We start from the raw sequence: 11,251 nt of genomic DNA on the forward strand, positions 1-11,251 counted from the left end.
ACCAAAGGTCTCTTTTCAAAGCGTTCGTTTTGGATCGCGTTGTCACCAGTCGGGAGGTTTCCAGACGTCGTTGCGAGGTAGATTCGAGCGTTTCCGCAATGGCAATTTCGTAATGAATAAAACAATGTGATTCTCTTCTTTGCTTTACTCAAGAAAACAATGCTCCTAGTGTCCATACGAACAATAAAAATGTTCTCCATTACAATCAAGTTTTTCATTCATTTGTCAGCGAGGTACATTCCAATCGAGCTTAACGATTTCCTCTATGTTTGAGGCAGACGTCTCTTGACCGTCTACCCTCTCTAAGCACCAAATTTGACGCGCACTTTGAGTTCTCTTAAGACCTTACACCAGGCCGGAAGTCGAGGCCTCCTCAGACAATCAAGTATTTCCAAACATGTGCATTCAAATTTGATATCTCGCTTATCACTGTGTTCATTGGGATGATAGCGCAGCAAAGCGAGGAAGCAAAACAAATCGACCCAAATTCCCAATAGCGTATGCCTGAAAACAGTCAAGTCTAGTGAAGCAGCGGATAATAGGCATCGTCGACTGTTTGAGCCGAATGTGCAGCAACTGTCCGGCGTCGAACGACAACCAGCGCCACCACAGCGATCAACGCGGTGGCTCCGAGCAAAGCCGTGGCGGCAGGGTGTTCTTGCACTGTTTCCGTTAACAGCACAGCACCGTAGCTGGTACTAGGACTCGAGTAGGCACCACCGCCTCCGCTCGGTTCACACCGCATGATATCTGCGTTGGTATTCGGCAGATCCAGAAGAGCTACACACGTGACCTCCGTGTTCTCACATCCCTGGCAACATGGCTTCTCTCCAGTCTCTACGATAGTGCACTTATCATCAGCCTTCACTACAGTGCCGCCACATGCCTCATACAGTCCAGCCTCATCTTGACCAGCACACGCTTCATACTCACACACAGAGTTCGGTGTATCAAACGCTGGACCCTTACAGTCTGAAATGGAGAAGTCACGCTTGCACGTCTCGGTGGCAGACGCTCCACTGTACTTAGCGTACGTGAACACACACTCCACGTGGAAATCCGTCGCGGCTTCAGTTGTGGCTTTGTTCAGCATCGCGACAGCGAACCGGGTCACGATTTCAGGGGAGTCTTGAGTCACACTCAAGATATCAATCGGCTTACGGCCTTCCAGAGCTCCTGTGCACTCAACCTTGGACACCTTCATCCTCAATTCCTCACGAGAATACTGAAGACCAGCGTTCGGGTGGAAGTCGAACGTCAGCTCGGCAAAGTCACTACCAGGGTAGGCGCACATGCCAGAGCCGATCGGTAGTCTCGACACGGACGTCTGGTACCACATGTCGTTGAACTTTTCACACACACTCACGGGACTGTTGACGTGAAGGTGTACGTAGAAGAAGAAGCGACGGACTAGACCGCACTGCGTCCAGGCTTCGATAGTGATCTTCGTCTCCGGGTTCGCGAACGTCAGCACGTCGTCGTTATCGTACGTCACTTCTCCGTAGTTCTCTTGTTTGCCAGTCTTCCACAACTGCCAGGATTCACCGTCTGAGACGAGTTTGTACCGCCAGAAGACATAGTCTGTAGCCTGGCCAGAACTGTAAGTTGAGGCGACATTGAGCGTCTCCGTCGTCTCGATAAGCTCCGACAACTTTGCTCTGAACTCGCACTCTCCATCGGTACCACCGAAAGACGTGCAGTCCAATGAGCGATGAATTTGCGTCACTGTTTGGTACGCTTCGTCCTCCACCTGAGCCAACACAGACTCTGATTCTTTCTTGGCATCCTCAGTGATTGAGGCAGTCACCGTCGCCAAAGTATCGCCGTTCATCACTAGACACTGCTTGAAGTCACAGGTTTGATCACTGTCACCCTCGCAGTTGCGTGCGTCGTAATCTGAGCCACAACGATAGTCCGTCCACCATTCCTTAAGCGCAGTGTGCATCTTGCAGCACCTGGTGCACTGCCCAATAGACACAGGTGCATCAGTGTTATCGCAGCTATTGTCTTCTTCCAGTAGAGGGTTCGTCTTGGTCTTTGTGGACACGAGTAGATCTTCCAACACTGTATCCTTGTTGAAGCATTGATGAGCTTGGCTGCAGTCGTGCTCGGTGTAGTCCTTCTCGAAGAAATCACGGCGACTGAATGACTCAGAGTCACACCGATTGTCGACACTACATGCATCGTTCTTAGCCTTAATAGCGAAGTCGAAGTACTGGTTAACAAGACCATCAGCCTTCTCTAAATTGTCGGTTGTTAATTGTGCTGAATCCGTGCATTGAGCTGAATCAGCCGTGTCGCAGAAGCTCTTAGGACACGTTGTAGTGGCTTTCGGTCGGTTGTAGTCCACGATAACCAGACAACCTTCACAAGTAGCACTGGAGAAGTAGTCGTACGCGCTCACTTTAAGGTGATACTTCCCGTAGGATGTAAACTCCAAGTCATTAATATGGGCCTCACGGTTCATCTGGTAGTCTTTCCAGGTGACCACTTCATGGTGCGTAGTCGTGTCATGTCCAGCCGCCACCACTGGAGAAAAGCTCGACGCTTTCGGGTAGAGTCCTACCACTTCTTGGAAAGTTAGTGGGTACGACGCCCCCACTCCCACAGCTCCACGAATGTCACGTCCCTTGTATTCCGCGTCTTGTTCACGCTCTACCGTTAAAGTAATACGTGGGTCTTTGTATCCTTCCGACAAAGTATCACGCTTATCGGCAACGTAACCATCCGTCGGGAACGGAACAGGTAGTCCCCACTTTGTAGCCACCTCTTTAAAAGAACATACCGGTTCATCCGTAGTAACCTTGTGTTTGAAGCCATTGCACTCGGCCCAGACACACGGACAAGTGTCTTCCACTACCTTCTTACACGCAGCATGGCCGTACTCGTTCTCTCCGATCTCGTAGCCGGCAGGACAGTTGCAGAAGCATTGACGAGCGCCATAGTCATCCAAGTACGTGACTGGAACACCGTCGTCCAAGTCAGCGCATTGCAAGGACCGCGTGACCGTGAACGGGTTGTACATGAACAGATCTACCACTTCTGGCAGGTCGATGAAGTTGTTAAATGTGCCGCCACAGTTGGCTCCACTCTTGCAGATATGGAAGTTAAAAGTCTTGGGCACGTGTGCACTCGCCTCAAACTGCACCACTTCGCCGTAAGATTTCTCACCAGTCACGAAGGAGATGACAGCTATCGGTTTGACGGAAAGTTTCACGTCGTCGTTGGCCAAGTTGACAATGTTTCCTAGTGTAGGGAATGCTTCCAGTCGCTCCAAGTCGCTTGGAAGTACACCATCAGCTAGTAGCTTTGGTGCACCCCCTTGGTTTACCATGTGTGGGTCTTCGAGACCCTGTTTTGTCTTTTCACTGCGTTCTTCGCATGCACCGGGTACCATTGTGGATTGGAACGTGATCTTGAGATTGTCCACATAGGCGATGTTAGCGATCGTGGCCTTGACTTGGTTTACCCATTGGCCAACGACGTCTAAAGCCGAGTCGTTTAGGCACTTCGAGAAGGCCAACACGACTGAAACCTCGCCGTTGTCTTCAAACTTGCTCGCTTCCGTGCACCCGATGTGCCCGTAGTCGTTCGTATTGAGGTTCTTTATGGCCGAGGTGGCCATCCCCTCGGAAATGAGGGTGCTGCTTGGAAGATCGTAGGGCAGTGATGCGAAGGAGACAGTGTGTTGTCTGTTCTCAGCAAGCAACGATTCCTTGAGGCCCAACGACGCACTACTGGCCAGAGCCCCGATTGGTAGCCCCGCAGCGAGCAGCCAGAGTAACTTCATGGTGAGTCGAACAGAATTGGGTCTTGATGGTGGTGGGTGTGGTCAAGTAGAGGCAAATCCGAGAATGGAAAGGAAGGTATGATTCACAGAAGGCAAGGTCTCCTTGAGCGGGCCTTCCTGGCCGTTCATTGCTGGAAGATATCGTCTGGAGAGTCGCGGATCTTTGGATTTTGACTAGCATAACTGTCACTTTGATTAGCATTTGGATTGGCATGAGGAGTCGCTCATTTGGGTGCTACCCGAGATCTCTTTCTATGATTTGCTACAGTCTCCATGGACTTTCCGCTGCATTGAATTTTCAAAGAGTGTGCTCAGTGCAGTTGTGCGTGCCTGCCACCAACTAGATCGTCTGCGACTTACGCTGGGAATTTTTATATTTTTTTCCTTGCTGTATTTTTGTGCAATCCGGAAAAGGTTGTTCCGCATTGTTCCGGCGGGAGAGCATACAGTAATTCACAATTGGTAGGAGAGGTTGGGAAAATATCAATAAATAATTTTTGTATAGTTGTACTGAATAATGTATGTCTGTCTTTCGTCCAGTATTCTCTCAAATATTGCGGTAAAAAGCAATTCAAATACGTAGGCTACCGGTAATAGTACAGATGTAAGTCAAACCCTAAAATGTTCTTATACATTTATTGCAATAATGAATCAAAAACTATAGTTGATTATGTATCAATTTTGCAATAACATACCTAAAAGAAGGTGTGAGGTACATTGACGTCATTTAGCGCAAACTAACGAGGATCCTATAAAAGCAAGGTGCAAGTTGCTACTCGAACTGCTGGGCGTCAATAATAACATTTCTTGCTCTCTACATACTTAACTGTGCTCTTCCAATAACGACATCAAGATAACACACTTCGTTGGCTGGGATAGGTGTCTGAACCTTGTTTCTCACATGCAACTAACTTTTTTCGGATACCGCTCATGACAACACTGCAACCTGAAGCGCCAGAAAATACTGTAACAATCTATCTGCTACTAGTATCAATTCTACATGACCTAAAATTGTAGTTGCTTTCAAGCATAGTGAAGATGCGATATGGTTGAATAATACCGGTATTAATGGCATCTACGACGAGGAAGCAACAAGGTAAACGTGCTAGGCGGAGGAGGCCCTACATACCTCTTAATTATTAGAAAAAAGTCATAAGCTTACCCCCCCCCCCCCCCAAACTAACGCATCTACTGCACTTGCTTTGCAGCTACAGTATCTGCTCTGTGGTCGCGTAGGAGCCAATTCAATTCGATCAAAGGACCCGTGGTAGCATTTTCCTTGAGAAGTTGTCACGCGCATATATTTGCCTTTCAGAGTCTCCTATCATAGAACGCTGAACAGTAAATATGAACCTGTAGGCATGGGGAATTTGCTAGGTAAAACTGAGTTTGAGAAAAATTTGTGCATCTAAAGTGGGCTAGTAAAAACTTCTTCTATCGAGTATGACTCATAATTAATTAGGCTCGTGTAATCAAGTAATTCTCCATCTTGATGTCAGCTACAAAACTAAGTGGTTTGCCTCCTCTTGTCACTAGAAAGCTATCACTCAAGGAAAATGTTTCGCTTTGGTCGTACCAGAATTTTGCACTGGTATACCGATAGTGCCAATCCCACAACATTAAATTACCGGACTTCAAGGGCCACTTAGGGTGTACTCACCGGTCGGATTGCCGATATTTTCCGAGATCTTCAATAATTGGCATACAATCTTGTAGTAATTCAGCAGTGGCCTCTGCCCCGTGAGCAGTGCGAGGTCATCGGTGCCTTCTTCGCCGCTAAAGCAAACGTAGGCATGGTGTGTGAGTCTAAATCTCCGCACTAGACTCCGACCTTCTGTGTTCGAAATCCCGATTCCGGCACAGACACCGATCCCGCGCTATTAAACAATATGTCCGGTTATACGCTATACAGCGCACTGGATCTGGTTGATGGATACTACTAGATCCTAGTGCGTGAATCCGACATCCCACTCACGGCTGTGAGTATGCGGAGTGGTATGCTCTGGTAAAGGCTGATTATGCCTCACGGCCTCTTGAATGCCCCGACGTTCAACCGCTTGACCATACAGTTGTTTAGACCGTTGTGTTCGTTTTCCCAGGCGTACGTTGACAACATATTCGTCGACAGCCATGCTGAGGATGGACAGATGGTCATGGAGGTGCACTTGAAGCACCTTCATCACGTGTTTGAGGTAATGCAAGCTAACAAGCTTGTGCCAACATTGGCTAGTGCGGCTTTGCGGTTGAAGAGATCAAGGTCCTTGGCTGTTTCGGCAGACGCCGTGGGGTCCGTGCAGATACCGAAAAGGTCATAGCGGCCTGGCCCACGCCACGGCTTAAAAAGAACCTTCGCAAGTGGCTTGGGCTTGCTAACTATCTGCACAAATACAGTGCTGGGTATACCAGTCTTGCCAGATCCCCGTCCGGACATCGGAAGAAGGGCCGAGTGGTGCTGAGAACAACATCACCAGGATGTTCGACAGCTTCAAGGCGGGTTTACATCGTACACCAGCCCTGGCACTGTCGGACAAAACAAAGTCATTTAGCGTCGTGTGCGACGCCTCTGACTATGCGATAGGCTGTGCGCTCTTGGAGTCTTATGTTGACAGTAGCGGATGCGTCGTCTCGTTCAGTCCAGGCAGCATAAATCTGCCGAACGGAACTGCCCCGTTTACGACAAGGAGCTACTTGCCCTGAAGAATTCCCTTGTAAAATTCCGGGTGCACCTTATTGGCTGTGGTCTACACCGACCACGCATCGCTACGGACAGTCATTCACAGGCCGCACTTGTCACAACGCATGCCGCGGTGGTTTTACTTCTTCGCGGAGTACAACTTCAGTGTCGAATACAAGCCAGCACGCTTAGCGTTCTTGACGATGCACTGTCGCGCCAGTCCGACTACGATCTTGCTCAAAATAGCCGGGTCACGGCAGTTCTTTTTGATAGCGTCCGTCAGCGTACCATGCGGACGCCAGTTTGGGCTTGCTTGTGCGTATCTTGCCACCGGCAAGGACGTCAAGTACGAGTGGATTACTTCTCGCCAGCGGTCTCGGCTCCACCGCTACGTGTGGACTGACGGCCCGCTCCAGTATCGGGTGGAGTCTGAGGATGTCTCTCGTGTCGTTGCCCCTTGGGGCACACGACGCGCCATCTTGTGGCCACCTTAACCGTGAGAAGACCTTCTATTCAGTCTCTCAGACGTTTTGGTGGCCTCACATGTACAAGTGGGTAGCCAAGTACGTCAAGACGTCTGTGACCTGTCAACGTGTCAAGCCTCTCGGTCACGCTTTGACTCCGTTATAGAGCCTGCTCGTTTCAGCGGAAGTCAGTGGGCCTTGACTTTGTCTTCGGGATACCCGCGGATGCCAACGGTAACACCAGCATCTTGGTGTTTGCGTGTCGCCTGTCCATGATATAATCACCGCGCTCCTGTTGCAGCCTCTCTTACGGGAGAATAGCCGCAAGGTGTTTCCTGGACAGCGTTTTCCGCCATGACGAACTTCCCGAGACCATTGTCTCTGATCGAGACCCGCGATTCACCGCCTCTTGGGAACACGGATGCCTTTATCTACAACAGACCACCTTCAGACGGACGGTCAGACGGAGCTTGTTAACCGCGGCCTCGAAGACATGCTGCGCAGTGTCAGCGCTGAGGTCCCCAGTCGTGGGCCGAGCGCTTACCAATGGTTGAATTTGCTCTCAATAATGCGGTCTAGACATCGACGGGGTTTGCCCCTTTCTTCTTGAACGGGCTGCTTCACCCTCATGTGCCGCTCATTATACGCGGAGCCACCGAGGCTTCGGTGGTAAGTGGGGGGGGAGACGCTTGAAAAACACTTTCCTCCCAGGTCTCCGGCGTGAGACCAGCAGCATTGTGCAGCCAAGGGCCAGTGGTTGTCGACAACAGGCTAAATATTATTAGCCGGGTTAGGGATGCAATGGTACTTGCCCAAGATTACCAAAATGGTTACTCTGACCAAAAGGAAGAGGAAACTAAAATTTGTTTAGTGTGAGAGGTCTAGTCCACTCGACATCAGAAACCTACCACTAGACACCGTCAGCTCGATGGGGAGCAACACTTTAAAGCACCGCTTCATCGGACCCTTCGCAGTTCTGAGCAGGCATGGCTCGGCGTACACAATCAACCTACCTAAGTCGATGACGACCTACCCAACATATTACGCGGGCCGTCTGAAGCCGTATCGTGACCCCCAGAGTCAGGTTGTTCCAAAGGAAGCGGTGGAAGCCACGAGGATACCCAGACATCTCCTCAAAGCGAGACTAAGTTGTCGGGTGCTCCGAAGGAGGGGTCTGCCCGTGGGAAACGGGAGACGGTCCTGCTGGTCGTACTGCATCGGCTGGTACATTGGCGCCCTATACGCAGAGCCTCCGTACGACCTGTACGAGTAGAAGGCCACACACGGTTGTCTCCCGGTATGCCTGGACCTCACCGCGAAGGTATTCGATGTCGCAGGGGAGGTCTCCAAGATCGCCCATTCGAGCAGCCATGTCCACACGAACGCCCTCCAGCGCGCGAGGTTTATCTGTCTGCGTGGCAGCCTGGTCACCAGGTCCCAGACTTAGTGTGATCTCAAGGACGTGCACACGATCACGAAGACCACGGTTTTCCTAACCGGTGCCTCCGCTACGAATTGTTTCTCTGCCTGCCGCCATGTCCAATGCAATTGCTGTCGTACAGCCGCCTTCCTAGTCGGCACCAGCTCGAGAACAACAACAAAACGAACGCCCTTATGTTTAAGGGAAATCCCTTGGGGACTCTACCAAGTCCGTCAGTCCGCAGGTAACGTTCCGAGCGTAATGATTTGGTAGGTAGCAGAAGTATGACTATCGGGTTCAATATCGTCTCACAGATTTGCATCGAGCCAAAACAGCAGCAGAGGCTGTCTCCAGAGCTTCTATGGCCATTACCAATACGTTAATACGGCGTCGGAGGGCGGCACATCGAGCATTGCGTTTGTTCGCAGCGTTCTCAGGTTTTTGTTTTGCAGCCAAGCTTCTGATGTTTCCTACTTGGTAGCAATAGATTCATTTGCAAACCAGAAAAATAGCGCTATATCTTTAGTTGTCGCGGATACCACGCAACAGAAGTACATTGATTTTTTTCCTTGACGGCGCTTGTTGCTCTTCCATCAAGTAATATGCACCCGTTATTGTACAATGCGGAGATTTCCATGCTCCAGGATTTGCCGGACCTTGTCTAATAGAGCTCACTATAGTGGGGAGCAACTACCGGTTCCACCACGTCTTGCCCTGTAGACTAGTATACAAAACAAAATAAAACGGTGGGGTCACTGTTATCACTGATCACGGTCAGCAACAACATGCAGCATTCTCAATATTTGTCCAGACAATGATACCGCAACAGAGTTCTAGGGTCCACCTCCAACAGCATGTTATACTTGCTGCTGTAGCTGGCCCTTAACACTGTCAAGAAAGCTGATGCAGAGTGGGCTTTGTGAATCTGACTTATATGGTGTCAGAACTTGCAGAAAAATTGGCAGGAGTTCTTGAGATGTCGCAGCAAGAATGAGACGGTGAGCGTCTCTTGAAGAGTGCGATGGTGAGCATTCGAGTACACAATATGGACGCACAGTTAGGAAACGCTTACAGAGGAAAATGCATGTTGCACATGCCAAACAGGCTTACGTAACAACTAAATACAATCAGGCTTCAATCCTCCACGCTGAGTACATATCCTGGGCATTACCAGTGCTGCTGCATAGCGCACAGTACCCAACATATGGGCATGCTTTAGCAGCAAGCAAGCACCGCGTTCAGTGGACCCGATCTTGCGCTAAAACAGCGCCTACTAGACACTGGGTTTTCGCGTACTGTTAGGTCATTCCTAGTGTCTGCAGCGTCAATGGAGATTACGAGGTCACGAGGCGGATTTATTTGATCCCCTTTATAGTGCGTGAGCTTCTAAATTCATGTTGATGCTTGTTGTTTTTTGTAATTGCTAGGCGCGTCCTTGGTTGTGCTCAGAGCACTAACTAAGATCATATTTCATTGACGCTTAGTAAGCTTGTGTATGGATAGGTGGAGTAACTTTTAGAGTACTATTAGAACTGCTGCTGTGAGTGAAGAAAGGACTGACTCCTCCTCATTATGTTGGATACTGTATATGTGGACTGACATATGGACGAAAGTTGCAAGTGGCGAGGTAGATAACCAGTACGAAAACACTTCACTAATAAAATGAAAGGATTGGCATAAATAAAGGAAAATGATTCTGTGATTAGTTATAAAGAAGCACATCTGCAAAATCCGGCTAACAGCCATCACTCCGCTACATGTTTAGACTCTTGCTGTGTGAGCGATTCGCTTCCAACCTTTGTCCAGCTAGCTGGATCAGGTGCTCGTAAATTCTATGCAACAGTCTAATTTGCAGCATTCCATCAACCTTACTTATTTTCGCGGATGGAATCCTTCCGTCAACATTGAATACTGCGGTCTCCTGCTTGTTCAAGGTTGTCCTTGCTTGCAACCAAAACCCAGCTCCCTTATAATGTCAATGTTCAGTTCTACTTGGTGAAAGTTACTAGGAGCGTTCAAGTATTGCCGTAGTGCATACAACTCAGAACTTACCGGAATCTCTCGATATCTACGTCTTAATTGGGACCTTGCGCTGCGTATCTCTGTCCGTCGAGACGGGCTATCATGTAGATTGATTACAGTTGCTACACAGCTTGCAAAGAAAGCACTTAAAGTTTCAGCTGTTTCCTCAGGTCTATCGTTGGATATATTAGAGGTCTTTAGCAAACTTGTTCTTTTTCCACATATCGATCGTATGTTCGAGTGAGTTGGAAATATGTTTGGGTGGTTTTTAGCAGAAAATACTGTTTTCGGTTCAAAACATATGAACTCAAGCTAATAATAGCGACTTGGTTTGCAACGATTTACCACTGTGTATTTGGAAGAAGAACACAGGCCACCGACACGTGATCTACCATCATGGTATTTTGGTTCGCACCAACGCAGGACCGTGAAATGATGCGTGCACTAATCCGCTTGAAGTTATTTGCCGCTGAACGAGGAACGACACTAGACCAGAGCGTCTACACCATGGCGACAAGGTAGAGAAAAAGCTGTCTAAAAAGAGAAAAGAAGCCGACCTAGCGCAATTCGTAATAGATATTGTATCAGAGAGCAATCGGCGTCGAGCTCACCGTCAGATCGATGAGTCGGACAGCGACGACAGTCACTTGAGTGGGGAAGGAAGTAGCATTTCAGCTACAGAACGTGCGGTTTCCTCGTCGGCACTACGGTCTCGTAATGTTTAGTTGTCGTACCGCAAAAACCTGCTGTTGTGTCTGGTTTCGATGTTTCCGATCGAAATCTCATGTGGTGGGTTTGGCCATATGGTCAATCCGAAATAATCGTTTTTTCGACTAATGCCGCGGGAAGCTCTGGATATTTTTTGCCTTAAAATAAAATAA

At 49.0% G+C, this 11,251-nt stretch overlaps 3 protein-coding genes across 3 annotated transcripts; 1 reads left to right on the plus strand and 2 right to left on the minus strand.

Annotated features, from left to right (window-relative positions):
* Nucleotides 1–124: 124 nt before the first annotated feature.
* Nucleotides 125–3,868, minus strand: PPTG_06395 (hypothetical protein). The gene has a single exon (XM_008900311.1). It carries the CDS (start codon nucleotides 3,788–3,790, stop codon nucleotides 521–523), a length of 3,270 nt encoding a protein of 1,089 aa, XP_008898559.1. The 5' UTR covers nucleotides 3,791–3,868; the 3' UTR covers nucleotides 125–520.
* A 1,110-nt stretch (nucleotides 3,869–4,978) lies between these two features.
* PPTG_21884 (hypothetical protein) lies at nucleotides 4,979–6,221 on the minus strand (the record flags this gene model as incomplete). The annotated part of the gene is made up of 3 exons (XM_008900586.1): nucleotides 4,979–4,998; nucleotides 5,451–5,566; nucleotides 5,974–6,221. The coding sequence occupies 3 exons, from the start codon at nucleotides 6,219–6,221 to the stop codon at nucleotides 4,979–4,981; spliced, it is 384 nt and encodes a 127-aa protein (XP_008898834.1).
* Nucleotides 6,222–6,589: 368 nt separating this feature from the next.
* On the plus strand, nucleotides 6,590–6,958 carry PPTG_21885 (hypothetical protein; the record flags this gene model as incomplete). The annotated part of the gene is made up of 1 exon (XM_008900587.1): nucleotides 6,590–6,958. The coding sequence occupies one exon, from the start codon at nucleotides 6,590–6,592 to the stop codon at nucleotides 6,956–6,958; it is 369 nt and encodes a 122-aa protein (XP_008898835.1).
* Between the last annotated feature and the right edge of the window lie 4,293 nt (nucleotides 6,959–11,251).

The sequence above is a fragment of the Phytophthora parasitica genome (assembly GCF_000247585.1).
Source record: "Phytophthora parasitica INRA-310 unplaced genomic scaffold supercont2.9, whole genome shotgun sequence".
In the NCBI taxonomy this organism is placed as follows: domain Eukaryota; phylum Oomycota; class Peronosporomycetes; order Peronosporales; family Peronosporaceae; genus Phytophthora; species Phytophthora nicotianae.

What these genes read in the sequence shown, in the direction of transcription:
- PPTG_06395 (XM_008900311.1), bottom strand. Translation starts at nt 3,790, where the DNA reads ATGAAGTTACTCTGGCTGCTCGCTGCGGGGCTACCAATCGGGGCTCTG.